The sequence below is a fragment of the Pogoniulus pusillus genome, chromosome 40 (genome assembly GCF_015220805.1).
Source record: "Pogoniulus pusillus isolate bPogPus1 chromosome 40, bPogPus1.pri, whole genome shotgun sequence".
NCBI lineage: Eukaryota > Metazoa > Chordata > Aves > Piciformes > Lybiidae > Pogoniulus > Pogoniulus pusillus.
In genome coordinates, this window is record NC_087303.1 from 2,180,771 (window position 1) to 2,207,263 (window position 26,493).

General features: G+C 59.5%; 1 protein-coding gene across 13 annotated transcripts in view; it reads right to left on the reverse strand.

Annotated features, from left to right (window-relative positions):
* The window catches only part of SRCIN1 (SRC kinase signaling inhibitor 1), a 120,852-nt gene that overhangs the window by 81,262 nt on the left and 13,097 nt on the right, over positions 1 to 26,493 (reverse strand). For 2 of the 13 annotated variants that reach the window (XM_064174510.1, XM_064174512.1), the window contains exon 2: positions 24,648 to 24,710. The exons of 2 other annotated variants lie outside the window; for them this stretch is intronic. In XM_064174510.1, the coding sequence (XP_064030580.1) occupies positions 24,648 to 24,710 (63 nt within the window). Of the gene's footprint in view, positions 1 to 5,187; positions 5,310 to 5,659; positions 5,952 to 24,647; positions 24,711 to 26,493 lie in introns of those variants that run through there. 9 more of the 13 variants (XM_064174506.1, XM_064174508.1, XM_064174515.1 and 6 more) reach the window with 7 other exon arrangements.

Sequence of the window (26,493 nt, forward strand, 5' to 3'; positions counted from 1 at the left end):
GCACACTGTGGGCTTCCCTCCCACCCACCAAGCAACTGGAAAGGGAATTAGCCTGGGTGGCACCAGCCAGATCTGAGCCTGGAGATGTCCCTTGACCTTGGATGGGAAAAGGGAAACTGAGGCACGGGGGTGGAGGAGGAAAAGCTTTGCCCCGGAGGGTGACAGACACACACAGAGGGACTGCAGGAGCCCAGCGGCTGCAGATGGAGGCGCTGAGATGCCAGGGGTCAGAGCCCGGGTGGGGGCAGCGGCAAAGCGCCCAGCAGAGCCATGCGCTGCCCCCGCGCCCGGCGCCGTGCCCTGGCTGGATCGGTGCTTTAGCATCACCCAAAAGGCTCTGGAGCCTTCCCAGCTCCTTGGCAGTGCCTGCCGACTCCCACCATCACCATCGCCACCACCGCGCTGAGCCAGGCGAGCTCGGCGGCTGCCTCCGTGCCGGGCGTGCAGGGACGCGGGGCAGTGACTCACTCGCAGTCGTGCGGCGAGGCAGAGCCGAGCATCCCTGCCGAGCCAGACGCCAACCCCACCCCCACCGGCAACCAGAATCCATTGGGATGAGCCCAAGGTGGCAGCGAAACCCGACCCCCGCCCGGATCCCCTTCTCCCCTCTCCGCTGCGGGCAAGACAAATCTGCGCTGCTCTGACCTGACCTCCCTCCCTGCCTTGCGAAGCAGGGGGGGGGGGGGGGGGGGGTAAGGAAAGGAGGTGGGAAAGGGTCTCCTTGGAGCCTTCCCAACATGGAGCAGCCCCAGAGGTGCAGCTACCCACACTGTGCCCCTCTGAAGCTGGGTCACACACGGTGTGGGTCCCCCCTCCTGCCTTGAGCTGCTCCAGCAAACTGCTCTGGAAATCAATTCCAATCTATGAGGCACCAGGAAAAAGATAAACTGCCCCCTCAAGACACCAGATCGATGGCTCCTCTTAGCCCAGAGCAGAGGGGAGGGAGGTGGGGAGAGGGCCTGTGCGGGAGGATAAGGAGCAGGGAAGTGCTGGGGGCAGGGGGAGCGGGGACCGGGGTCCTGCTGCAAGCAAAGGCTGGGTCCAGTCAAAGGGGATCAGCCCCAGGAAGCAGCTCTGGGTGCAGAGGAGATGTGAGTTTGCAGCATGATGGAGGAAGAGATGGGGGGATGGAGAGATGGAGAGATGAAGGAATGGAGTGATGCAGGGATGGGAAAAGATTGGGAAGGGGCTGCCAGCCCCTCCAGGGGCAGGAGGCTCAGGCTCCACCTTTCCCCAGCAACCTGCAGCAATTTACTCAGAGGCAGGAGCTGATCTGAGGCTGTGCCCAGGGCTTTGGGTTTGCTGTTTCTCATCTCTCTGCCCTCCAAGCAAGAGGGCAGAGGTGTGGGGAGAGAGGTGGCAAAGCAGTTCCTGACAGGACCATTTCTTGCTCTAGTGAGACACCAAAGGAAATCACTAAACAGAGCAAGGTGAACAGCCTGGGCATCACCACACCAGCTGCCTGGGCACCATCATGCCAGCAGCATGGGCACCAGCACGCCAGCAGCATGGGCACCAGCACGCCAGCAGCATGGGCACCAGCACGCCAGCAGCAAGGGTGCCAACACACCAGCTGCCTAGGAACCATCATGCCAGCAGCCTGGGCATCACCAAACCAGATGAATGGGCACCAGCACGCCAGCAGCAAGGGTACCACCATACCAGCAGCCTGGGAACACCAGCACCAAGGGTACCACCACACCAGCAGCCTGGGCATCAGCACACCACCAGTAAGGGTACCACTGTACCAGCAGCCTGGGCACCACCACACCAGTAGCATGGGTACAAACAGACCAACAGCCACACCAGCAGCCTGGACACCTCCATGCCAGCTTGAAAACATGATCAGGCTTTGCCCTGGAGACCTTGAGCTGAGAGCCAGGGACAAAATGCAACAAGTTGATGAAGAGGAAGGCTGAAGAACGAGACCAGAAGCTCCCGTGCAGGGCAGAGTGGCTCTGGGGCAGGCTGGCAGGGTGGGCAATGCCCTTTTCCCTTGGCATGCCAGCTCTGCACCCTGCCAGTTGCAGACTTTGCAGCCAGCTGATGGCTTCCTTTCATCTGCTGCCATCAGTGCAGCCCTGCCCAGCGCTCGCTCGGGGGCCTGCAGTTGCCGCCGGCAGCGCTGGGGACCTGCAGCCAGAGCTGCCTTTTGGAGCCGATTCCTTTCAGCTGGACCCAGCTTTTGCTTGCAGCAGGACCCTGCCCCCCCTCAGCCCCAGCACCTCCCTGCTCCAGCAGTGTGCACCTGCAGCCCAGAGAGCAACCAGAGCCTGGGCTGCAGCAGCAGCAGTGTGGCCAGCAGGGCCAGGGAGGGGATTCTCCTCCTCTGCTCTGCTGAGACCCCACCTGGAGTACTGCATCCAGCTCTGGAGCCCCTGGGACAAGAGGGCTGTGGAGATGCTGGAGAGTGTCCAGAGCAGGGCCAGGAGGGTGCTCAGAGGCTGCAGCAGCTCTGCTGTGAGCACAGCCTGAAAGAGTTGGGGCTGTGCAGGCTGCAGCAGAGGAGGCTCCCAGGGGACCTTCTTGTGACCTGCCAGCATCTGAAGGGGGCTCCAAAAAAGCTGGGGAGGGACTTTTGAGGCTGTGAGGGAGTGGCAGGAGTGGGGGGGATGGAGCAAAGGTGGAGGTGGGGAGAGTGAGGCTGGAGGTGAGGAGGAAGTTGTTGAGCAGGAGAGTGGCGAGAGCCTGGCAGGGGTTGCCCAGGGAGGGGGTTGAGGCCCCATGGCTGGAGGTGTTTGAGGCCAGGCTGGCTGAGGCTGTGTGCAGCCAGCTCTAGGGTAGGGTGTCCCTGGGCATGGCAGGGGGAGGTTGGCACTGCCTGCTCCTTGTGCTCCCTTCCAGCCCTGCCTGATTCTATGACTCCTCATCCTCCTACGCAGGCCCTCCCTGCCTCTGCTCTGGGCTTGCACCTTGCTGCAAGCAGCCACAGCTGCAAAGAGCCTAGGAGCAGGCAATCAGCCACCAGCTTGGGTTGGCAGAGGTCTTGAAGCTCACCAGGTTCAACCTTCAACCCAGCAGTGCCAGGTCATGGCAGGGCCCAAGGAGGGCATCACTGCTCCAGAGTTGTTTCACCTTCCTGGGCTTACCCAGAGAAGTCACTGAGGGCAAGAGCCAAACCCAGGGATTTCATGGAATGGTTTGAGTTGGAAAGGGACCTTAAAGACCTCCCAGTTCCAACTCTTCCTGGATGTCACAGAATGGGTTGAGCTGGAAGGGAGCTTCAAGATCAGCCAGTGCCACCCTCCCTGCCATGGGCAGAGACAGCTCCCACCAGCACAGGATGCTCAAAGCCTCAGCCAGCCTGGCCTTGAACACCTCCAGGGAGGAGACATCCACAACCACTCTGGGCAACCCCTTCTACTGTCTCACCACCCTCAGAGTGAAGAATTTCTTTCTACTGCCCAACCTCAGCCTCCCCTGCTCCAGTTTCAATCCATTCCCTCTTGTCCTTGTCACGAGTCCCTCCCCAGCTCTCCTGCAGCCCCTTCAGGCACTGCTCTGAGGTCTCCCTGGAGCCTTCTCTTCTCCACTGCCCCTTGTCCTGCAGCCTGGGATTGAAGCCTCAGGCTGGAGTCACCCAAGAGCTAAGCACCAGGAGGAGGATGCTCCCCAGCTCGGTGTGACAAGGACCACAGTGCTGCTGGCAGCTGCAGGGACAACCACACCACGCTCAGCCTGGCACAAGACTTGGCCCAGCTCTGCCTTGGCACCAGGGGACTAAACTCTTTCAAAGACTTGGCTCCCAGATCAGGATGTGCTTGGATGGAGAGCCTGGAGCTCAGCAGGTCCAGCCTCAGCACCAAGCCCTGCTCCTGCAGCCTCCAGGTAGCAGTCTGGAGGGGAAGGAGGAGTGCAGTGACTCCTGCTGGGAGATGCTCAGGGGAGAGGCTGAAAGGAGCCTCCAGGTAGCAGCCTGGAGGGGAGGGAGGAGTTCAGTGACTCCTGCTGGGAGATGCTATGGGGAGAGGCTGGAAGGAGCCTCCAGGTAGCAGCCTGGAGGGGAGGGAGGAGTGCAGTGACTCCTGCTGGGAGACGCTTGTGTGGCTGCGGGGGAGAGGCTGGAAGAAGCAGGTTTGGTGTTGTGGAGGGGCTCAGGAAGGCTCCAAAGAGGGTGTGGGGAACAGACCCTATTTAGAAGCAGGCAGGTAGCACGTAGGCAGCTGGGCACAGGCTGCTGTGCCAGCCCAGTTAGTCACAGCCAGTTACAGATCAAAAGAAGGCTGGGGAGGGGTTTGGGGGGGGGGAGGAGGAATTGCCTCAGATCCACATTTAAAGTCTCTGAGATGTAGGAAAAGAGCTGGCACGACTCAAATCCATGGGATGAGATCCAAGGGGGATTCGCTGCCAGCCTGACCAGAGACCTCCAAGGCACAGAGCATGGCACAGGGATGCCGCTGGGACATGATCCACACCCCCTGCCCCCCCAACTCTGTCTGCAGGGCATGAGGCCATTGAGGTGCCCAGCCCCTGCAGGGCTCACTGGCTGGCATCACTTCCCACTCCCTCTCCAGTAGAAACCACCTGGGAGTGGGATGCTGTGGGTGACACCAGGACACAGAGGTGCCCAGCCCCTGCAGGGCTCACTGGCTGGCATCACTTCCCTCCCTCCCTCCCTCCTCCAAGTACAACCCACCTCTGGCACGGTGTGGGTAACATTATGAGACTAAGACACCCACTGCCTGCAGGGCTCACTTGGCTGGCACCACAGCCCCCCTCACCCCCTCCCCCCCCCCCAGTCCAGTACATCTCACCTCAGAGTGCCATATCCTAGGTGACACCAGGACAAGGCCACTACACTGTCCCCAGGAGCAGATGCCAGCCCTCTGCTGCTGCACAAACCCCTGTGCCCCACTGAGACCCATCGGAGGGAGATCTACATCACCCTCCCCATACCCCACTCCACTCCTCCCCTGTCGTCCCCCCCCCCCAGCAGCGCCAGTCAGAAGCTGTCCAGGCAGCCAGGTTTAGTCAAGCAAAAGGAGGGCAGCAGCAGCAGCTGCCTGCAGCCCTGCCAGCCTCCTCCCACCAGCCCCAAGCCAGCAGCCCAACCCTCCCCATCACCACCTCCTCGGGCAGAACCCACCTGCGTGGACTTGGCACCGTCCCCCGCAGGGGCCACCATCGATCCCCAACTACCTCTAGTTCCCCCCCTTAAGCCTCTCCCTCCCCCATCCCAATCCATACCCAGCAGCCGGCTGTAATCTCTGGGCTCTGAGGGTCTCTCCTGCTCCCGCAGCCTGGGCACGGCTGGCAGGGAAGAGCCAAAAGGATGCTTTGGCCAGCGTGGAAGCATGGCGAGAGGCAAGGAGGAGGGAGAGGAGAGGAGAGGAGAGGAGAGGAGAGGGGGAGAGGAGAGGAGAAGAGGAAGCAGGAGAGATGGGCGAGGAGCAGGGGCTCCGACAAATGCGTGTGGCAAACACATGGCCAGGCTGGCATATGTTGAGACCCAATGGCAGCAGGTTTCACTAATCGCCTGGCATTTAAAGCAACACGCCCGGTGCCTCCCTCGAGTGCCATCGCAGGAGACGGAGCGGCACCGGCTGGCATTACCCACCCCCATCGCCATCCCCCCCCCCCCGGCTCCCGACGGTGATTAAAGCCGTTCGATCGATCGTTAGCGACCGCAGCAAGAGAAGGAGCAGAAGTGGGTCCTTACCAACCTCGTCCGATGGCACCGACCCGCAGGGAGCGGGCACGCAGCGCTGGGTGGGCACCGAGCCAGGCAGAGGCTGGGGCCGGGCATCCGGAGCCCAGCGATGCCAGAGCGCAAAGGATGAAGCTCCGGAGCAGGAGGTTTGCTGCCACCCAGCTCCTGTCCCCTGAGGAGTGGTCGTGGTCAGTGGGCTGGGGGAGGGCGGAGGGGCTGGCTCTAAGGATTGCCAGTCGGTGCCCCAGATTCGGTGCCAGCGGCCACGGCATCCTGCCGGCTCCGTGCCAGCCTTTGCGCTCACATCCTTGCCCTGCGCTGCCAACTTTCTCCCCTGCTTCCTGCTGCCATCGCTCGGCTCCCCGCGGACCTGAGGCTCTCCTGCCCTCTTCCCTGGCCCTGGCATCTCAGGGCATCCTCCCGGGGGGAGCTCTGGGGAAGGTTTGGGTTTCTTTTTCTTCCCCATCCTCTTGGAAGGTTTCTGTGCCCCCTGGAGCCCAGCACAGGGGCTGGCAGCCACTTCCCTGTGCCCCCTGGAGCCCAGCACAGGGGCTGGGAGCCGCTTCCCTGTGCCCCCTGGAGCCCAGCACAGGGGCTGGGAGCTGCTTCCCTGTGCCCCCTGGAGCCCAGCACAGGGGCTGGGAGCTGCTTCCCTGTGCCCCCTGGTGCCCAGCACAGGGGCTGGGAGCTGCTTCCCTGTGCCCCCTGGAGCCCAGCACTGGGGCTGGGAGCTGCTTCCCTGTGCCCCCTGGAGCCCAGCACAGGGGCTGGGAGCTGCTTCCCTGTGCCCCTTGGAGCCCAGCACAGGGGCTGGGAGCTGCTTCCCTGTGCCCCCTGGAGCCCAGCACAGGGGCTGGGAGCTGCTTCCCTGTGCCCCCTGGAGCCCAGCACAGGGGCTGGGAGCTGCTTCCCTGCGCCCCCTGGAGCCCAGCACCCAAGGTGGCAGCCACTTCCCTGTGCCCCCTGGAGCCCAGCACAGGGAGTGGCAGCCACTTCCCTGTGCCCCCTGGAGCCCAGCACCCAAGCTGGCAGCCACTTCCCTGTGCCCCCTGGAACCCATCATGTAAGTTGGCAGCCACTTCCCTGTGCCCCCTGGAACCTATCCCGAGGGCTAGAGGCTAGGAGCTGAGTGCCAGGCTCAGACAGCCCTTTGTGCCTGCCTGTTGCTCCCTGCCCTGCCAAAGCAAGGGCACATTGGCAGCATGCTGCTGGCTCCTGGAGTGCCAGGAGGTACCAGCTTGCTGTGGGCCATTGCTGTGCACCCACATGAACACTTCCACCCTCCCCAGGTCTCTCTCCTCTCTCCCAGTGCTGGGCAGAGGCTTGGCAAACCCACCCCTTTTACCTCCATGGTGCCAGCCAGCCTCTCCTGCCACACCAGCTCACTTTGGCATTCCAATTGTTATCTCCTGGACTTCCAACCAGCTCCTGTGGACTTCCCACACAGGTCCTGTGAGGAACAGCTCAGGAAGCTGGGCTGAGGTTCTCCAGAAGAGGAGGCTGAAGGGAGGCTTTATTGCTCTCTACAGCTCCCTGAGAGGAGATTGGAGCCAGGTGGGCCTGGAGCTCTTCTGCCCACAGCTGATAGCACAAGGGTGGAATGGCCTCAAGCTGCAGCAGGGGAGGTTCAGCTTGGCCATGAGGAGCAATTTCTGGCCAGAAAGGAACTGGAGCAGTCTGCCCCTGGAGGTGGTGGAGTCCCCATCCCTAGACGGGGTTAAAAGCCAGGTGGGTGTGGTGGCAAGGAATGGGATTGTGAGCTCCAGGCATGATCCCAGGCTCACAGGTGTTAGGGGTTGGAAGGGAACCAAAGAGCTCATCCAGTCCAACCCACCCCTGCCAGAGCAGGACCATCCAAGCTAGCTCAGGGCACACAGGAACACATCCAGACAGGGCTGGAAAGGCTCCAGAGGAGGAGACTCCACAACCTCTCTGGGCAGCCTGTGCCAGGCTCTGGGACCCTTCCAGGCAAGAAGTTCCCCCTTGTGCTGAGCTGAACCTCCTGTGCTGCAGCTTCCATCCACTGCTCCTTGTCCTACCCCAGGGAGCAGTGAGCAGAGCCTGTCCCCCCCTGCTGACCCCCAGCCCTCAGATATTGATTAGCATTGATTCAATCCCCTCTCAGCCTTCTCTTCTCCACACTAAGCAGCCCCAAGCCCCTCAGCATCTCTTCATCAGGCAGTGCTCCAGTCCCCTCCTCATCCTCCTAGCCCTCCCTTGGACCCCCTCCAGCAGATCCCTGTCCCTCTTCATCTGGGCAGCTCCCAACTGAAGGCAGCACTCCTTGATGGTCTCCAAGGTCTCTTCCAACCTCACCAGTTCTAGGATTCTAAGTGTCAAAGCCACAACCCACACAGCCCTGGTTAGAAAGAGAGCTGCAGAGCCCAGAAAGCCTCACACACACCCCCAAAAGCCTCCCTCACCACCTTCAACTCTGTTTTGCAGATGGGGAAACTGAGGCACAGATGGAGGAGAGGCAGAAGCACTCCTGGCTCCCAGCCCAGCAGTGACAGGGCAAAGAAGAGTGAGATTTGGGAGCTTTGAGCTCCTGCTTGGAGCCTTTCCAGGCTCTCCAACAGCTCAGCCATGAGTCATGGCTGGCACAGGCAAGCAGGACTCATTCCATGCTCTGCCATGACCACCCCCTCCCAAAAATAAACCCCCCCCCTAGCCCCAAATCCTCTCTCTCTGCTTCTGCTGAACACTTCTGGAGAGCTCTGAGTGAGGAGGTTGGGTTGGCTCCAGCTCTCCAGACACACTCAGGGCTGCTGGTGGTGGTTTGTTCCTCTGCCTTCCTTAGGTTGGGACCAAAAATACCTCTCCCTCCAGCTTTCCACCGTGACTGTAGAGAAGCAGAGCATCAGGGAATTGTTGGCTTGGAGACCTCCAACATCCTCCAGTCCAACCTTGCCCCCAGCACCACCATGGCCACAGGGGTCTTGGGTACCTTCACCATCTCCCTAGGGCAGCCTCTGCCACTCTTGTTCCTCGTGTCCAACCTAACTCCTCTCCTGGTGCCACTTGAGGTCACTTCCCCACCTTGTCCTGTCAGCTGTTGGGTGGCAGAAGAGCTCCAAACCCACCTGGCTCCAGTCTCCTCTCAGGAAGCTGTAGAGAGCAATGAAGTCTCCCTTCAGCCTCCTCTTCTGAAGGCTGAAGAACCTCAGCCCAGCTTCCTCAGCTGCTCCTCACAGGAGCTGTCTGGGAGCTCCAGAGAGCAATGAGGTCTGCTCTCAGCCTCCTCTTCTCCAGGCTGAACCCCCCCCCCCCCGCCCCAAAGCTCCCTCAGCTGCTCCAGACCCTTCCCCAGCTTCTTTGCCCTTCTCTGGCTGTGCTCCACAGGTCCCTCAGCACCACACCTCTGAAACCCCTCCAGGGATGGGGACTCCACCACCTCCCTGGGCAGCCTGGTCCAGGTCTTCACAACCTTTCCAAGGAAGAGTTTGGGGTTTTTTTGCTCAATATCCAAACTAACCTCACCCCTGGTGCAACTTGAGGCCATTTCCTCCCCTTCTGTCACCTGAGAGCAGGCAGAAGGTTGGAGCCACACTTCCCTCCAGCCTCCCCTTCAAGGAGCTCCAGAGAGCAATGAGGTCTCCCTTCAGCCTCCTCTTCTCCAGGCTGAACTTCCTCAGCTGCTCCTCCCCAGCCCTGTTCTCCAGACCCATCCCCAGACCCTTCCCCAGCTTCTTTGCCCTTCTCTGGCTGTGCTCCACAGGTCCCTCAGCACCACACCTCTGAAACCCCTCCAGGCATGGGGACTCCACCACCTCCCTGGGCAGCCTGGTCCAGGTCTTCACAACCTTTCCAAGGAAGAGGTTTTTTTTTTGCCCAGTATCCAACCTAAACCACCTCTGGTGCAACCTGAGGCCATTTGCTCTTGTCCTGGCAGCCATCCTTGTCCCCTGGGGGCACAGGCTGGGTGTTGGAGCTGTCTGGAAGCAGCTCCTTGGGTAGCTGCTGAGTGCAAAGCCATGTCTGGCATTGCAGGTGTGAATGGAGAGGTCCTGCCCCTGATGTGTCCAATGCATTTCCTGGCCTCTCCCTGGGACTTGCCTCACTGGCACACAGCTGATGCCAGCCTTAGTGAGGGGGAGAGGTGGCACAGAGTGCCAGGTGTCACCTGGCAAAGAGCTTTCTGCCAGCCCAAGTGGCTCTTGCCACTGCCCTGCCAGTTCAGGATTGCACTGCAGGAAGGTCACAGCCTTGGAAAGCCTCAGAGTGGGAAGATTTGCTTTTGGATTGGGTAAAACAGGAGGCTGCTGCCTCCATAGCTGAGGGCTGGGAGGGTTCTGCTGTGAAGCCAGGCTGGGAGAGCTGGAGTTGGTCAAGCTGGAGAAGAGAAAGCTGCAGGGAGACCTTCTGGAGCCCTTTCAGTGCTTCAAGGGGAGCTCAGAAAGCTGGGGACAGACTTCAGAGCAGAGTCTGTTGGGACAGGCCAAGGGGGAATGGTTTGAACTCAGAGAGGGAGATTGAGAGTGGAGAGAAGGGAGAAATGTTTGCCTCTGGGGGGGGGGGAGAGCTTGGCCCAAGTTGCCCCTCCCTGGCACCATCCCAGGTCAGGTTGTTTGGAGCTCTGAGCAACCTGCTCTGGTTGGGGCTGTCCCTGCTGGCTGTAGGGAGAGGGTTGGACTGGATGAGTTTTAGAGGTCCCTTCCCACCCAGGGCAGTCTGGGATGAGCCCCACTGAGCTTTTAGGGCACAGGAAGTGATGCCCCTTCCATTGGTCAACTCAGGACCCCCTCTGGGATTGTCTCCCTGGGGTCCACACAGCAGTGCCAGGAGCAGGGAGGTGCTGATGTGACCTGGCAAGGTGCCTGGCACCTTCTGTCCCTGCATGAAGGAGGTGGTGAAAGGCTCCTGGGTTAAACTTGGATGCTTGGGCACCACCCTGGGCTCCTGCTCCCACCCTGCAGCACCTCAGTTTGCTGTGGAAGGGGGGCTGGGAGCCTGGGTCTGGCTGCCAACCAGCCTCAGATCTGCAGCTGGGCCCTTCTGAGCAGCTCTTCAGCCTCTCTGATGCTTATTTGCTCCTCGGCAGCAGAGCAATCAGAAGGAAAAGGTCAGCCCAGCCCCTGGCCCTGCCTGCAGTGGGAGCCAGCCAGGCCCCAGGGATCAGCAGCCAGGACAGCTAAGCCTTGCTGCCAGCAGTAATCCTGTTTGCTTTCCCAGCAGATCATCCTCCCATCCTCACACCCTCCTTCAGCCCTCCAAGCTCCAGCCTCCTTCAGCCCCCCAAGCTCCATTCTCCTTCATCCCTCCAAGTTCCATTCTCCTTCAGCCCCCCCAACTCCATTCTCCTTCAGCCCTCCCAAGCTCCATCCTCCTTTAGCCCCCCACGCTCCATCCTCCTTCATCCCCCCAAGTTCTGTCCTCTTTCAGCCTCCCAAGCTCCATTCTCCTTCAGCCCCCTAAGCTCCATCCTTCTTCAGCCCCCCAAGCTCCATCCTCCTTCAGCCCCCCAAGCTCCATCCTCCTTCAGCCCCCCAAGCTCCATCCTTCTTCAGCCCCCCAAGCTCCAGCATCCTGCTGCTGTCCCTGTGGCAGCATCTGCTGCCTCCTCCCTCACCACCATGGGTCCTGCTTTATTAACTGGACCCTCTGGTATCTTATTCCCATCCCTCTGTGTGTGTGTCCCAGCTCCCTGAAGGACCCTCTGGACTGTTGGTACAGGTGAGGCTGGGCAGACCCTGGCACAGGCTGCCCAGGGAGGCAGTGGATGCCCTCTCCCCAGAGGGATCAGCCTGGGCTGGTGGGAAGTGTCCCTGCCCACGGCAGGGGGTTGGAGCTGGGTGAGCTTTCAGGTCCCTTTCAACCCATTGGAGGATTCTGTGATTCCATGCCCTGCTCCATGCCCCCCACCCCAGTCACTGATGCCAGGTCTGAGGAGGATCATGGTCTCTGTACCAGGCACTGCTCTCCCCTCTTCAGCCCAGCCAAACCCTTCCCCAAGACCCCTCCCTGCTCCTCTTTCATCTCTAACCCCTCCTCAGCGATTCCATCTCCCCTCACCCCCCTTACCCAGCACAATGAAGCCTCACTCTGCCCAGGCTGCCACCCCAACAGAGCCACAGTGATGGGATGGGAATGCTGCCCCTCCCCAGGCTGGCACACACAGCCTGGCACTGTCTGGGCACAGCAGACCCAGTCTATAGAGCAATATTGGGGCAGGAGGTGCCCTCACCCTGCCCACAGCAGAGCCTTTGTGCAGCCTGCAGCCAGCAGCAGAGCAGAGAGCTCAGGGTCTGGGCTGGGAGCAGGCAGCCTGGGAAGGGTGGGATCCTGGAGGCAGGGATTCATGGGATCATGGGATAATAGAGGCATGGAACTGTGGAGTCACAGAGCCATGGAAGTGTGGAGTATGGAAGCAGAGAGACCTGGAATCACAGAGCCATAGTCATGGAATCATGGGGCCATAGACTCAATAGAATCAGGCAGGGTTGGAAGGGAGCACAAGGAGCAGGCAGTGCCAACCCCTGCCATGCCCAGGGACACCCTACCCTAGAGCAGGCTGCACACAGCCTCAGCCAGCCTGGCCTCAAACACCTCCAGCCATGGGGCCTCAACCACCTCCCTGGGCAACCCCTGCCAGGCTCTCACCACTCTCCTGCTCAACAACTTCCTCCTCACCTCCAGCCTCACTCTCCCCACCTCCACCTTTGCTCCATTCCCCCCACTCCTGCCACTCCCTCACAGCCTCAAAAGTCCCTCCCCAGCTTTTTTGGAGCCCCCTTCAGACCCTGGCAGGCCACAAGAAGGTCCCCTGGGAGCCTCCTCTGCTCCAGCCTGCACAGCCCCAACTCTTTGTGTCTGTGCTCACAGCAGAGCTGCTGCAGCCTCTGAGCATCCTCCTGGCCCTGCTCTGGACACTCTCCAGCATCTCCACAGCCCTCTTATCCCAGGGGCTCCAGAGCTGGATGCAGGACTCCAGGTGGGCTCTCAGCAGTGTGGAGCAGAGGGGCAGGATCACTTCTCTCTCCCTGCTGCCCACACTTGCTGCAGCCCAGGCTCTGGCTGCTCTCTGGGCTGCCAGAGCTCACTGACAGCTCAGGTTGAGCTTCTCCTCCAGCAGCACCCCCAAGTCCCTCTCCTCTGGGCTGCTCTCCAGCCAGTCCCTGCCCAGCCTGCATTGGTGCTTGGCATTGCCTGTACCCAGCTGCAGGAACCCTCACAGGGGCCAGGGAGCATCACTTCTTCCTCAGCTCAGCTGACTGAGGGCTGAGGAAGTTCTCAAGAAATAAAAACCCCCCAAACCCAACCCCAAAACCTTCCTCCCAGCCCAGCAAGAAGAAGCTGGAGGTGTGAAGGCAGCTCAGAAGATAGCTCAGGCTGCACCGAGGGGCGAAGGGAAGGGATCCGCAGGAGAGGAACCAGCGTCCAGGAGGCTGCAGCAACATCTGCCAAGGCTGGCATCACCCTGGAGTGCTGGCAAGGCTGGCAGGACCTATCCACAGATCCCAACTGGGATCTGCTAAGTGGTGGCAGGTGGAGCAGAGGGGAGGATTTGGCACCGGCAGGACCCTGCCACCCGCTCCCCTCCCCATCGCCGCCAGCCTCCCACGGGCACCGGTGGCACTGCTTGTCGGGGCTCAGCTCTGCTCATAGCCCAAGCTGTTCCCAGTGCCACCCTGGCACCCACTCAGTGAGCCCATGGGGTTGGGACTTTGCTCCCCAGCTGGTGAGGAAGCCAAAACCCACCTGGAGAAGCGAGAACTCCTTCCCCAAATGGCACAGCCCGAGCGGTGCCTGGCAGCACAGCACAGCACAGCCCTGGGCTGCTGCAGCAACACCTCCCGGGCCAGGCTGGCACCCACAGCGCCCACCCGGTGCCATGGCACAGCACCAAGTCCTTCTGCACTCCCAGAGCTTCAGCACCCTTCTCCTTTTGCCCACTTGCCAAGCACGGATGCAGCAAATCCCACTCCCTGCGGCAGGTTTGGGGCCGCGGAAGAGGAGGCTGAGGAGAGAGCTTCTGACTGTCTGCAGCTCCCTGGAAGGAGCCTGGGGCCAGGTGGAGGTTCTTCTGCCAAGGGAGAAGAGGAAATGGCCTCAGCTTGCTCCAGGGGAGGTGTGAGTTGGACATCCCAGTTTAGACTGGGAGCTACTGGGAAGAGTCCAGTGGAGGCTCCAATGATGCTGAGGGGCCTGGAGCATCTCTAAGGAGCAAAGGCTGAGAGCCCTGGGGCAGAGAGCCTGCAGAGGAGCAGCCCTAGAGGGCAGAGCAATGCTCAGCAAGAGCTAAAGGATGGGGGGCAAGAGGCTGGAGCCAGACTCTGCCCAGTGGTGCCCAGGGACGAGGGGCAATGGGCACAAACTGGCACCCCAGGAAGTTTCACCTGAGCAGGAGGAGAAACTTGTTTGGTGTGAGGGTGCTGAAGACCTGGAGAGGGCTGTGGAGAGCTTCCACCCCCACCCTGGGCACTGTGCTGCTGGGCAAGCTGCTGTGGGTGCCCTGCTGGAGCAGGAGAGGCTTGGAGTGGATGATCCCCAGAGGTCCCTTCCAACCCCCCCTGGGCACTGTGCTGCTGGGCAAGCTGCTGTGGGTGCCCTGCTGGAGCAGAGCAGGAGGGGTTGGACTGGCTGAGCTCCAGAGGTCCCTTTCAGCCTCCTCTGGGCACTGTGCTGCTGGGCAAGCTGCTGTGGGTGCCCTGCTGGAATAGAGCAGGAGGGGTTGGACTGGCTGAGCTCCAGAGGTCCCTTTCAGCCTCCTCTGGACACTGTGCTGCTGGGCAAGCTGCTGTGGGTGCCCTGCTGGAGCCAGACTGGCTGAGCTCCAGAGATCCCTTTCCCACCCCACCCTGCTGGGCTGCTGTGGCACAGGAATTCAGCCACCTTGGGGCTGCCCAGGCCGTTTGGATGCCAATCCCTTGCCCTCCACCCTGCAGCACTTGGGGCCAGCTGCAGCCTGGGGTCGATCTTTCTCTGCAGACATCCTTGGCTGACTCTGATTTAAATCAAAGTGCTGTTAGCAGCAGGGCCATTGCCACTGCCAAAAATGCCTCTCAATGGCATTTCCTCACCACTCCATTCCTCTTGCTCTGCTCTTTACCCATTTGGAAGCTGCAGGAGGGAACAATTTAAGGCATCTGAGTGAAATGCTTAAATTAACAATTTACAAATAGCTTAATTGAGGTCCTGGTCTCTTTCTTCCTCAGCAGAAGCTGCTAAACGATTCTGATTCATTCCTATTTATTGGGGCTTGTGCTGGGAATTATAGGACTACAATCGAGGCTTTGGGTGTAGGCTGAGGTGGGGGGGAGGGAGGCACCCTTTGAGCCCTGCGTGGCTGGTGACAGACAGCCAGAGCCACGGACAGGAGCTGAGGGAGCAGAGAACAGAGTGAGAAAGCAGTGAGGGATGCAGGAGCTCTGGGAGGGAGGGAGGGAGGGAGGGAGGAAGGGAGGGAAGAAGGGAGGGAGGGAAGAAGGGAGGGAGGGAGGGAAGAAGGGAGGGAGGGAAGAAGGGAGGGAGGGAGGGAGGGAGGGAGGGAGGAAGGAGGGAAGAAGGGAGGGAGGGAAGAAAGGAGGGAAGAAGGGAGGGAGGGGTCGATAAACTGCCTCTAAGCAAGGGATGCTGTAGGCTGTGCAGCCATCCTGGGGGGGGAGGTTGGATGATTCCCTCCTTTGGAGCAGGATTCTGCCCCTCTGCTCTGCTCTGCTGAGACCTCCCCCGTGCAGTGCTGGGGGCAGCTCTGGGGTCAGGCACAGGAGGGACTTGTTGGGGAAGAGGAGGTCACAGCGATGCTGGAAGCCATCTGCTGTGAAGTCAGGCTGGGAGAGTTGGGGTTGGAGAAGAGAAGAATCCAGGGAGACCTTTTGGTGACCTTTTGGTGCTTCAAGGGGCTGAGCTGAAAGCTGGAGACAGAGTTTTGAGCAGGGCTTTTGGGGACAGGTCAAAGTGTGTGTGGGGGGTGGTTTGAACTCAAAGAGGGACATTCAGACTGCAGGGGAGGAGGTGGTTTTTGGGCTGTGAGGATGGTGAGAGCCTGGTTCAGGTTGCCCAGGGAGGTTCTGGATGTCCTCTCCCTGGAGCTATCCAAAGCCAGGTTGGATGAAGCCTTGAGTAAGCTGAGCTGGTGAGAGGTGTCCCTGCCCATGGCTGGGGTGTGGAGCAGGTGACCTTTAGAGCTCCATTACAACCCAATCCATGGAATCCTAGAACCAAGCAGGCTGGCAGAGAGCTCCAAGCTCACCCAGCCCAGCCTGGCACCCAGCCCTGCCCAACCAACCACACCATGGCACTCAGTGCCCCAGCCAGCCTTGGCCTCAGCACCTCCAGCCATGGGCACTGCACCACCTCCCTGGGCAGCCCATTCCAGTGCCAATCACTCTCTCTGCCAGCAGCTTCCTCCTCACATCCAGCCTGAGCCTGCCCTGCCACAGCTCCAGCCTGGGTCTCCTTCTTCTGTTGCTGTTTGCCTGGCAGCAGAGCCCAACCCCACCTGGCTACAGCCTCCCTGCAGGCAGCTGCAGGCAGCAATCAGCTCTGCCCTGAGCCTCCTCTGCTGCAGGCTGCACCCCCCCAGCTCCCTCAGCCTCTCCTCACAGGGCTGTGCTCCAGGCCCCTCCCCAGCCTTGCTGCCCTGCTCTGGGCACCTGCCAGCACCTCAACATCTCTCTGCAATGGAGGAGCCCAGAGCTGGACACAGCACTGCAGGGGTGGCCTGAGCAGTGCTGAGGCAGAACAATCAGGCAGGGTTGGAAGGGACCACAAGGATCATCCAATGGGCAGGGACACCTCACACCAGACCATCCTGTGAAGCTCCTGAATTCCACATCCCATTCCCACCACCTCCACCCCTAGCTCAGGGGCTGCTCCTTACCCATTCCTCCCCAAACCTGGTTGCTGGCTGGGTAGGGGAGCAGGGCTTAGGGCTTAGGGAAGGGGGTGTGTGGTGGGGGGTGGGGGGGTGAGATCTGCTCTGCCTGCAGCCTCACATCTCTCTGGCAGCCAAGGACACTCACGTCTGCACCAAACTGCTCCTCTGCCGGGCTAATTCCGGCACATCAGAGGGGTAATTATAGGGACATCAGCGGCGCTGACAAGTCTGGAGCGCGGCAGCCTGGCACCTGTCAGCTCCCTGCCGCAGACGCCCCGTGGGCAGCCCGGAGGGCATCTGTCCTCTCCCCCCACCCCCTCCCCCCCCAGCTCTATTTCAGGCTTTGCTCTGCGCTCCCAGCCCCGAGGCTCATGACACCATCAGCACCCCCAGTCCCAGAGCTGCTGCCACCCTCTGCACCCCCAGCCCCAGAGCTGCTGCCACTCTCTACACCCCCAGCCCCTAGGCTCATGCCACCCTCTGCACCCCCAGCCCCAGAGCTGCTGCCACTCTGCACCCCCAGCCCCAGAGCTGCTGCCACCCTCTGCACCCCCAGCCCCTAGGCTCATGCCACCCTCTGCACTCCCAGCCCCAGAGCTGCTGCCACCCTCTGCACCCCCAGCCCCAGAGCTGCTGCCACCCTCTGCATCCCCAGCCCCAGAGCTGCTGCCACCCTCTGCACTCCCAGCCCCAGAGCTGCTGCCACCCTCTGCATCCCCAGCCCCAGAGCTGCTGCCACCCTCTGCACCCCCAGCCCCAAGGCTCATGCCACCCTCTGCACTCCCAGCAGGAGGAAGAGGATGGGTGCAACAAGCCAGACCTTTGCCTGCCGAATTTGGCCCTGGCTCTGCACATCTTTGGTTGGAAGAGACCTTCAAGGTCATCCTTATGGCAGGAGAACAGCCCTGATTTACCCCAAGAAAGGCTCTTGGAGAATCCCTAGGGACACCTCTGGGTTCTCAACCTAGAGAAGAGCAACCCCAGAGGGGATCTGAGCAATGCTCAGCAAGAGATAAAGGCTGGGGGGCAAGAAGCTGGGGCCAGACTCTGCTCAGTGGTGCCCAGGGACAGCACAAGAGGCATCAAGGGGCACAAACTGGACCCCAGGAGGTTCCATCTGACCACGAGAAGAAATTTGTTTCTTGTGAGTGCTGAAGGCCTGAGAGAGGCTGTGGAGCCTCCTGTGGAGAGCTTCCAACCCCTCCCTGGGCACTGTGCTGCTGGGCAAGCTGCTGTGTGTGCCCTGCTGGAGCAAGGGGCTGGGAGTGGCTGATCTCCAGAGGTCCCTTTCCAACCTCCACCATGCTGAGATTCTGGGATTCTAGGATCTGCTCCCATCATTTCTCATGCAGGAAACCAGAGGTGAGAACATTCCCAGCTGCTGGAGCTGTGGCCTCAACAAGGAGCAAAAGCTCCTAAAGCTCCATCCCAGAAGCATCCCACGGCTGGGAAGCTCAGACAGCAGCAGTGAGGAGGAGGAAGAGGAAGAGGAAGAGGAAGAGGAAGAGGAAGAGGAAGAGGAAGAGGAGGCAGTCTGGCTGTTTGCTGGTTTGAGAAGGGAGGAGGAAGCTGCATGGGGGGGGAGAGGCAATGACTTTAATTAAAAGGCAAATGACTGCACTGCAAATTGTCTGGAAGCTCAGAGATATTAAAAAGCTGTTGACTCTCTGAGTTATTCCTCCCTGGGCTGCTTTGACAGCACCAACTGGGCTGGAATCCCAACTTGGAAAGCCTCAACAAGGGGAGAGAGGGCAGTGGGAAGCACTGGGCAGCAAGTGGGGACTGTCCCTTCACTTGTCCTCGGAGCCAGCAGCTCCTCCTGTCCCCCTGCTCCGAGCCAGCATCAGCCCTGCCAGTAGCTGCTGCCCCTTCACTTGGGCAAACCAGGAGCTGGGCTCAGGACCAGGACTTTGCCAGCTCAGCCCCACCACAGAGGGTCCCTCTGTCCCTTGTCCTTGCTTGGTCTTCATCTAACAGGTCCCTCTGGCACCCTGCTGCATGGCAACAGCTCAGCCCCACCACAGAGGGTCACTTTGTCCCTTCTCCTTGCTTGGTCTCAGGGCTCAGCTCTATCTAACAGGTCCCTCTGGCACCCTGCTGCATGGCAACAGCTCAGCCCCACCAGAGAGGGTCCCTCTGTCCCTTCTCCTTGCTTGGTCTCAGGGCTCAGCTCTATCTAACAGGTCCCTCTGGCATCCACCTGCATGGCAACAGGACTTGGAGACAAAAGGTCAAAGCTCCACCCTGCTGGGCACACCTTGAGCACTCCAAGAAGGACACTGAGGGGTCCAGAGAAGGGCAATGAAGCTGGGGAAGGGTCTGAGCACTGAGCAGATCCCCTCTCAGACTGCTCCTTATGTCTAAACTCGAGCTGGAGGAGATCTGACAGCACCCAAGGAGATGTGCAAAGGCTGGGCTGGAGCCAGGGACAGGGACATGGTTCCTGGCAGTGCTGGGCTCAGAGTTGATCTCAGTGATCCTAAAGGTCTTTTGCCACCCAATGCAATCCCTGACCCCATGAAACCTTCCCTGGCTGCCTGCAGCCTCCCCCTGAGCACTGCTGAGTACCACAGCTCAGTGATGCCCTGGCAGTGCTGGGCTCAGAGTTGATCTCAGTGATCCTAAAGGTCTTTTTCCACCCAACACAATCCCTGATCCCTTGAAACCTTCCCTGCCTGCAGCCTCCCCCTGAGCACTGCTGAGTGCCAGGGCTCAGAGCTGATCTCAGTGACCCTAAAGGTCTTTTTCCACCCAACACAATCCCTGACCCCATGAACCCTTCCCTGGCTGCCTGCAGCCTCCCCCTGAGCACTGCTGAGCACCACAGCTCAGTGATGCCCTGGCAGTGGTGGGCTCAGAGTTGATCTCAGTGATCCTAAAGCTCTTTTGCCACCCAACACAATCCCTGACCCCATGAACCCTTCCCTGCCTGCCTGCAGCCTCCCTCTGAGCACTGCCAGGTCCCAGGGTGGGATGAAAGCAGGGAGCTGGCTCCTGGCAGCTCCAGCTGGTGCTGGCAACCTTTCAGAAGGGGTCAAAGCTACCTTTTTTCTTTGCCTTGCCACAGGAGACAGCTCATTAAGTGCCATCATTACACGGCTGAGGGGTGACCTTCTAACTGTCTGACTGCTCACCTCGGCGAGGCTGCAGCTGCTGAGGGTGGGAGACTCTTTCATCTTGTTCAGACAGAGGCAGAACAAGATCTGAGGGCTGGAAGCTGAGGCGTCAGGGAAGCAGACAAGAGAGAGAGCAAAATGTGCAGAGCAGGGCTGGGGGCAGCCTGTGCTGGGCAGAGTGGAAGAGGGGAGATGTAAACTGGGTGCTAGGAAGAAGTTCTTTGCAGTGAGGGTGGTGAGAGACTGGCACAAGTTGAGAGTAGTGAGAGACTGGCACAGGTTGAGGGTGGTGAGACACTGGCACAGGTCCCTTCCAACCTAAACCATTCTATGAGTGGCTCCTCCAGCAGTTGCCACCTCTGAGCCAAGGCAGAATGGCCTTGAGGATGGCAAATGCCCACCCAGCCTGGAGCTGTGGGCTTGGAGTTACTGCTGAGACTGTGGCACCTGCTTGGGGTCAAGCTGGGTGATGAGAAGGGTCTTGGAAATATGCCATGAACCAAACAGATCCTCCCTAAGATCAAACAGATCCTCCCCAAGACCAAACAGATCCTCCCCAAGACCAAACAGATCCTCCCCAAAACCAAACAGATCCTACCTAAGATCAAACAGATCCTCCCCAAGACCCTACAAAGTCTACAAGTCCTATCCAAGACTCATCAAACCAAACAGATCCTACCCAAGACCATACAGATCCTACCCAAGACCAAACAGATCCTACCCAAGACCCTACAGATGCTCCCCAAGACCCTACAAAGTCTGCAAGTCCTATCCAAGACTCAACAAACCAAACAGATCCTACCCCAGGACCCTACAAACTCAACAAAACCTCCTCAAGACCCCACAGATTCCAGCCCCAAGACCACACAAACCAAACAGATCCTATCCAAGATCAAAGAAATCCTATTTAGGAGCCTACAAACCAAACAAATCCTACCCAAGACCCTCCAGCCTGGAGAGCTCAACCCCTTCCAGGGCTGGAATGCCAACAGAGCATCACCATGAGGCCACTTTCCTCCTCAACACCTTGATGGTTCAGTGCCAGCAGGACCTGCAGCAACTCCCAGCACCAGATCTGGAGCTTCCAGGGCTGGCTGTGCCTCCAGCTTGGAGAGCTCAACCCCTTCCAGGGCTGAAATGCCAACAGAGCATCACCATGAAGCCACTTTCCCTCTCTACACATCAATGTTCAGCTCCAGCAGGACCTGCAGCTACCCCCAGCACCAAATCTGATGCTTCCAGGGCTGCCTGTGCCTCCAGCCTGAAGAGCTCAACCCCTTCCAGGGCTGAAATGCCAACAGAGCATCACCATGAAGCCACTTTCCCTCTCTACACATCAATGTTCAGCTCCAGCAGGACCTGCAGCTACTCCCAGCACCAGATCTGGAGCTTCCAGGGCTGGCTGTGCCTCCAGCCTGGAGAACTCAACCCCTTCCAGGGCTGAAATGCCAACAGAGCATCACCATGAAGCCACTTTCCCCCTCTACACATCGATGTAGGACCTGCAGCTGCCCCCTGCAGTGCCAGGGCTGAAGCTACCAGAGCTGCCTGTGCCTCCAGCCTGCAGTGGCAGCTCCCAGCTCCTGGCAAGAGCAACATCACCACTGCCAGGACCAAGCTTTTCCTTCCCACATGGCCCCAAGCAAGCAGCCCTGCAAGCTGCTCTCTCCAGCTGAGAAGGGGCAAAGCCTGCAAAGGACCTCAGAGCCAGGCCCTTAGTTGCATGTGGAATGTGAGGATGGCAAATGAGCCAGAACAGTGCTTGGTGCCCAGGGCAAACCCCATCTGGATGCATCCTGTGGCTGCTTCCATCCCACTTCCCCCCTTCCCCACTCCCATGTTGGGACCATTTGTCCCTTACAGCTCATCCAGGCACTTGCAGGAGACCTCAGCACAGTCCAGGTTGCTGTTCCAGCACCTTGGTTTTACACTTCCCTTCCCCACCCCCCCCCCCAGCAGCCCTCATGTTGGCACACCCCAACTATTACCAAGCTTCATTTCCCCCCCCCACCCCAGCTTCAGGTTGTCCCCCTCCCCCTCCCAGCACAGCCCTCCCTGGGCTGGCATTGCAGCTGTCAAACAGCCAGGAGCATCCCTATGGATGGGCAGAGAGGTGGATGGAGCTGCCCCTGAGCTTCGTGCTGGCAAAATCTACCTGCTCCAGGGCAAGAGGGCATCAAAATCCAAGAGAAATGAGCTCAGAGCAGAGGGAATTGGGATGGTGCAGGTTGGTGTCCCTCCAGGGGACATCAGAAGTTCCTCTTAAACGGGAGGAGGAACTTGTGTGCCTTGAGGGTGCTTGAGCAGGATGCCCAGAGAGGTTGTGGAGTGTCCTCTGCAGAGCTTCCCACCCACCCTGGGCACTGTGCTGCTGGGCAAGCTGCTGTGGGTGCCCTGCTGGAGCAGGAAGGGTTGGAGTGGATGATCTCCAGAGCTCCTTTCCAACCTCCCCTGGGCACTGTGCTGCTGGGCAAGCTGCTGTGGGTGCCCTGCTGGAGCAGGAAGGGTTGGAGTGGATGATCTCCAGAGCTCCTTTCCAACCTCCCCTGGGCACTGTGCTCCTGGGAAAGCTGCCATGGGTGCCCTGCTGGAGCAAGGGGCTTGGACTGGCTGATCCCCAGAGATCCCTTCCAACACCAAGCTGCTGTGGGTGCCCTGCTGGAACAGGAGGAGTTGAATTGGCTGATCCCCAGAGGTCCCTTCCAACCCTCCCTGGCCATTGTGCTCATGGATAAGCTGCTGTGGGTGCCCTGCTGGAACAGGAGGGTTTGAACTCGATGATCCCCAGAGGTCCCCTCCAGCACCAAGCTGCTGTGGGTGCCCTGCTGGAACAGGAGGAGTTGAATTGGCTGATCCCCAGAGGTCCCTTCCAGCACCAAGCTGCTGTGGGTGCCCTGCTGGAGCAGGAGGAGTTGAATTGGCTGATCCCCAGAGGTCCCCTCCAGCACCCAGCTGCTGTGGGTGCCCTGCTGGATCAGGAGGAGTTGAATTGGCTGATCCCCAGAGGTCCCTTCCAGCACCAAGCTGCTGTGGGTGCCCTGCTGGATCAGGAGGAGTTGAATTGGCTGATCCCCAGAGGTCCCTTCCAGCACCAAGCTGCTGTGGGTGCCCTGCTGGATCAGGAGGGCTTGGACTGGCTGATCCCCAGAGGTCCCTTCCAGCCCCACCCCTGGGATTCCAGGGATGCTGTGTGATGCCCTCAGCTCTGAGAAGCTGGGCTCTGGGAGAGCTCAGCTGTTGTCGGAGCTGTTTCTGAAGGCAGATGATTTCCTCAGCACCTAGGCCAGGTCTGCTGCTGCTGCTGCTGCTGCTGCTGCTGGGATGGTTTTAGCTCGGAGCTGCTGCCCTGATTGACAAGGCTCTGGTGCACTCCTCAACCTCCTCCCACCCTCCCCCCTCCCCCTCCCAGCAAAAGCGCTGCTGAAATCTGTGCTGAGCTGCTGGAAGCAGCTGTGGCAGTGTCAACACCCAACCCATTAGAGGCCGACAGATGCCACCAAAATCAAATCTATTATTGTGACAGCCCCAGCAGGGTTGCTGCTGAACAGATTCCACCGCATTTCCCCTCTCCCAGCCTGGCTGAAGTCAGCCACACTCCCACAGGCAGCTCCTGCAGCAGGCACCTGCCTCTCTGCTTCCTCTCCCCCTCCCCAGAGCCAACAGCTTCCTCTCCTCGGCCCCCTTGGAAAGCTTTTCCCCTTCCCAATCCTGACAAGGAAAACCTGGCAAACCTTGGCAGCTGCAGCCTTTGATGGGCAAAGAGCTGATTCCTCCAGCAGCAAAAGTGATGCCACCAGCTGCAGGCATCCTCTCTGCCTTTGAAAGCATCTCCAGCTCCAAGCCTAGCCCCAGCTCCAAGCCATTCCCAGCTCCAAGCCATTCCCAGCTCCAAACCATTCCCAGCTCCAAACCATTTCCAGCTCCAAAACCATTCCCAGCTCCAAACCACTTCCAGCTCCAAAACCATTCCCAGCTCCAAAACCATCCTCATCTTCAAAACCATTCCCATCTCCAAGCCCAGCTCCATCTTCAAAACCAGCTCCAGCTCCAAAACCATTCCCAGCTCCAAATTATGTCCAGCTCCAAACCATTTTCAGCTCCCAAACTCTCCAGCTCCAAAATCATCTCTGGCTCCAAAACCATTCCCAGATCAAAAATCATCTCCAGCTCCAAACCATTCCCAGCTCCAAAACATGTCCAGTTCCAAGCACATCTCCAGCTCCAAACCCATTCCCAGCTCAAAACCATCTCCATCTCCAAAACTATTCCCAGCTCCAAAACCATCTTCAGGTCCAAAATCATCTCCAGCTCCAAGACTATGTCTAGCTCCAAAACCATTCCCAGCTCCAAAACCATTCCCAGCTGCAGTATCATCCATAGCTCCCAAACCATTCCCAGCTCCAAACCCATCCACAGCTCCAGGACCATGCACAGCTCCAGAACCATTCCTAGCTCTGAACCCATCCACAGCTCTGGGACCATCCACAGCTCCAAACCCATTCCCAGCTCCAAGCTCATCTCTATCTTCAGAACCATTCTCATGTCCAAACCCATTCCCAGCTCTAAACCTATCCACAGCTCCAGAACCACCTCCAGCTCCAAAACCATCCTCATCTCCAAAACCATTCCCAGCTCTAAACCCATCCACAGCTCCATAACCAGCTCCAAAACCATCCTCATCTCCAAACCCATTCCCAGCTCTAAACCCATCCACAGCTCCAGAACCATCCCAGCTCCAAAACCATCCTCATCTCCAAAACCATTCCCAGCTCTAAACCCATCCACAGCTCCAGAACCACCTCCAGCTCCAAAACCATCCTCATCTTCAACCTCCTCCCTTCCCTGCAGGCAGGGTGGGAGCCGATGCCTTCCTCATCCCTTGCAACCAGAATCCAGGCAGCACCCAAGGCCTGAAGCACCCAGGAAAGGAGCTCCAAGTGCTTCCCTCACCCACCATGACCCCAGCACCCAGGAGGAGGCTTGGGGAAGGAATCAACACCAAAGATGAAAAGAAGCAGGGTGGGGAGGAGCAGGCTGCTGGCCCCCAGCCCCTGGTACTGACCTGGAGACTTTAAACAGAGGGAACAGAGTCCTGGCTTCTTCCCTCCTGCAATTCCATCGAGCCCTGGTTAGGGACAGGAAAGGAGGAGATTCATGAATGAAGGGGATCCAGGAGGGAAAAAGTTTGCCAGGGATGGAGGGGGATAAACAAATCAATCAAGCAAAAAAAAAAACCACAGGATGGGTCTGAAACCAAAGGAGAGGAAAAGAGAAGCAAAAGAGCAGCAGCAGAAAGCAGCTGGGAGGGGGAAAAGAGAGGTGGGAGCTGGGCTGAGCTCTGCTCACAGGCTCCAGCCCCACAGCTGTGCTGCTGGAAACATCCAAAGGGGGCTGCAGCTGCACCCCCTAAGTGTTCTCCACCCTCTGCTGCTGCTGTAGGGTGGTGGAATCGTGGAATGGGTTGGGTTGGAAGGGACCTCTGGAGCTCGTCCAGTCCAATCCCCACAGCCCTGCAGCCAGCAGGGGCAGCCCCAGCCAGAGCAGGCTGCTCAGAGCACCAAGGCTGGTGCCAGCCATGGGGCAGCTCTCACCTCCTCTCTGGGCAGCAGGAAGAAAGGGAACCAAGATCCTGCTCAGGCTTCTCAGCATCCAAACTCAGCAGGGTGGAGAGAAAGCCTCAGAGCCTGGCACCAGCTGCAGCTGGTACCCACCTCAGAGCAGCCCTCAGAGGTGAGACATCAGCAGAGCACCCCAGGCTGGTTTGGGTGGAAGGGACCTCTGAAAGTGATCCAGTCTGATCCTCCTGCAGCCAGCAGGGACAGCCCCAGCCAGAGCAGGCAGCTCACAGCCCCACACAGCCTGGCACGGTGCCAGCCATGGGGCAGCTCCCAGCTCTCTGGGCAGCCTGTGCCAGGCTCTCCCCACCCTCAGGGGCAAACATTTCTCCCTGCTCCCCACTCTCCATCTTCCTCTCTGAGTTCAAACCATCTCCCCCTTAGCCTGCCCTATCAGGCCCTGCTCAAAACTCTGTTCTCAGCTTTCTGCTTGTCCTCTTGAAGCACCAAAAGGTCACCAGAAGGCCTCCCTGGAGCCTTTCTCTTCTCCAAGCTGACCAAGCTCAACTCTCAGCCAGGCCTCCCAGCAGAGCCCTCCCAGCCCTGCCAGCACTGCTGTGACCTCCTCTGGTCCTGCTCCAACAGGTCCCTGCCTGTGCTGTGCTGAGGACTCCAGAGCTGCCCCCAGCACTGCAGCACAGCAGAGCACAGCAGAGGGGCAGAATCCCCTCCCTGCCCCTGCTGCCCACCCCCAGCACAGTGCTGGGACTCATCTCCACCTCTGCAGCCCACAGCACTCCCAAATCCTTCTCCAAAGGGCTGCTCTCAGTCCCAATCCTCCCAATCCTCCCATGCCCAGGGTCTCACCAAGGGAACCCTTGCCCCAGCAGGGGACACTTGTTGGGGAGATGATTTATGGACATGGAAGAAGAAGGAGGAGACCTTCTTGTGCCTTGCTTCTTTGGCAGCTGCTCAGACTGGACCTTTCTGTGGGAGCTGAAGCTGCACAGCTTCATTCTGCCCCAATTTGTGCAGCAGCAGAACCTGGCCTGGGGCTCTGCCAGCTCCCAGCTTGGGCAATAGCAGCTCCAGCACCCTAAAAGCACCAAAAACCATCTCCTTGGCCTCACCCCACTTGCTGATGGGTACAGGTTGGCCTCACACCATGGTGGAAAGCAAGATGAGTGAGTGTAGGGAGGGGGGAGGCACTGCCAGTGCCCCCCACTCGCCTCTGACCCATGGGTTTGGACTCCCTCCTTGGGCATCCTTACCGGCAGCTGAGCTCAGGCTGTGCTCAGCTCCTTCCTAACAACCCAGAGCTGCTCTGAGCCTGTTTTTAGGGCCATGAGGTGG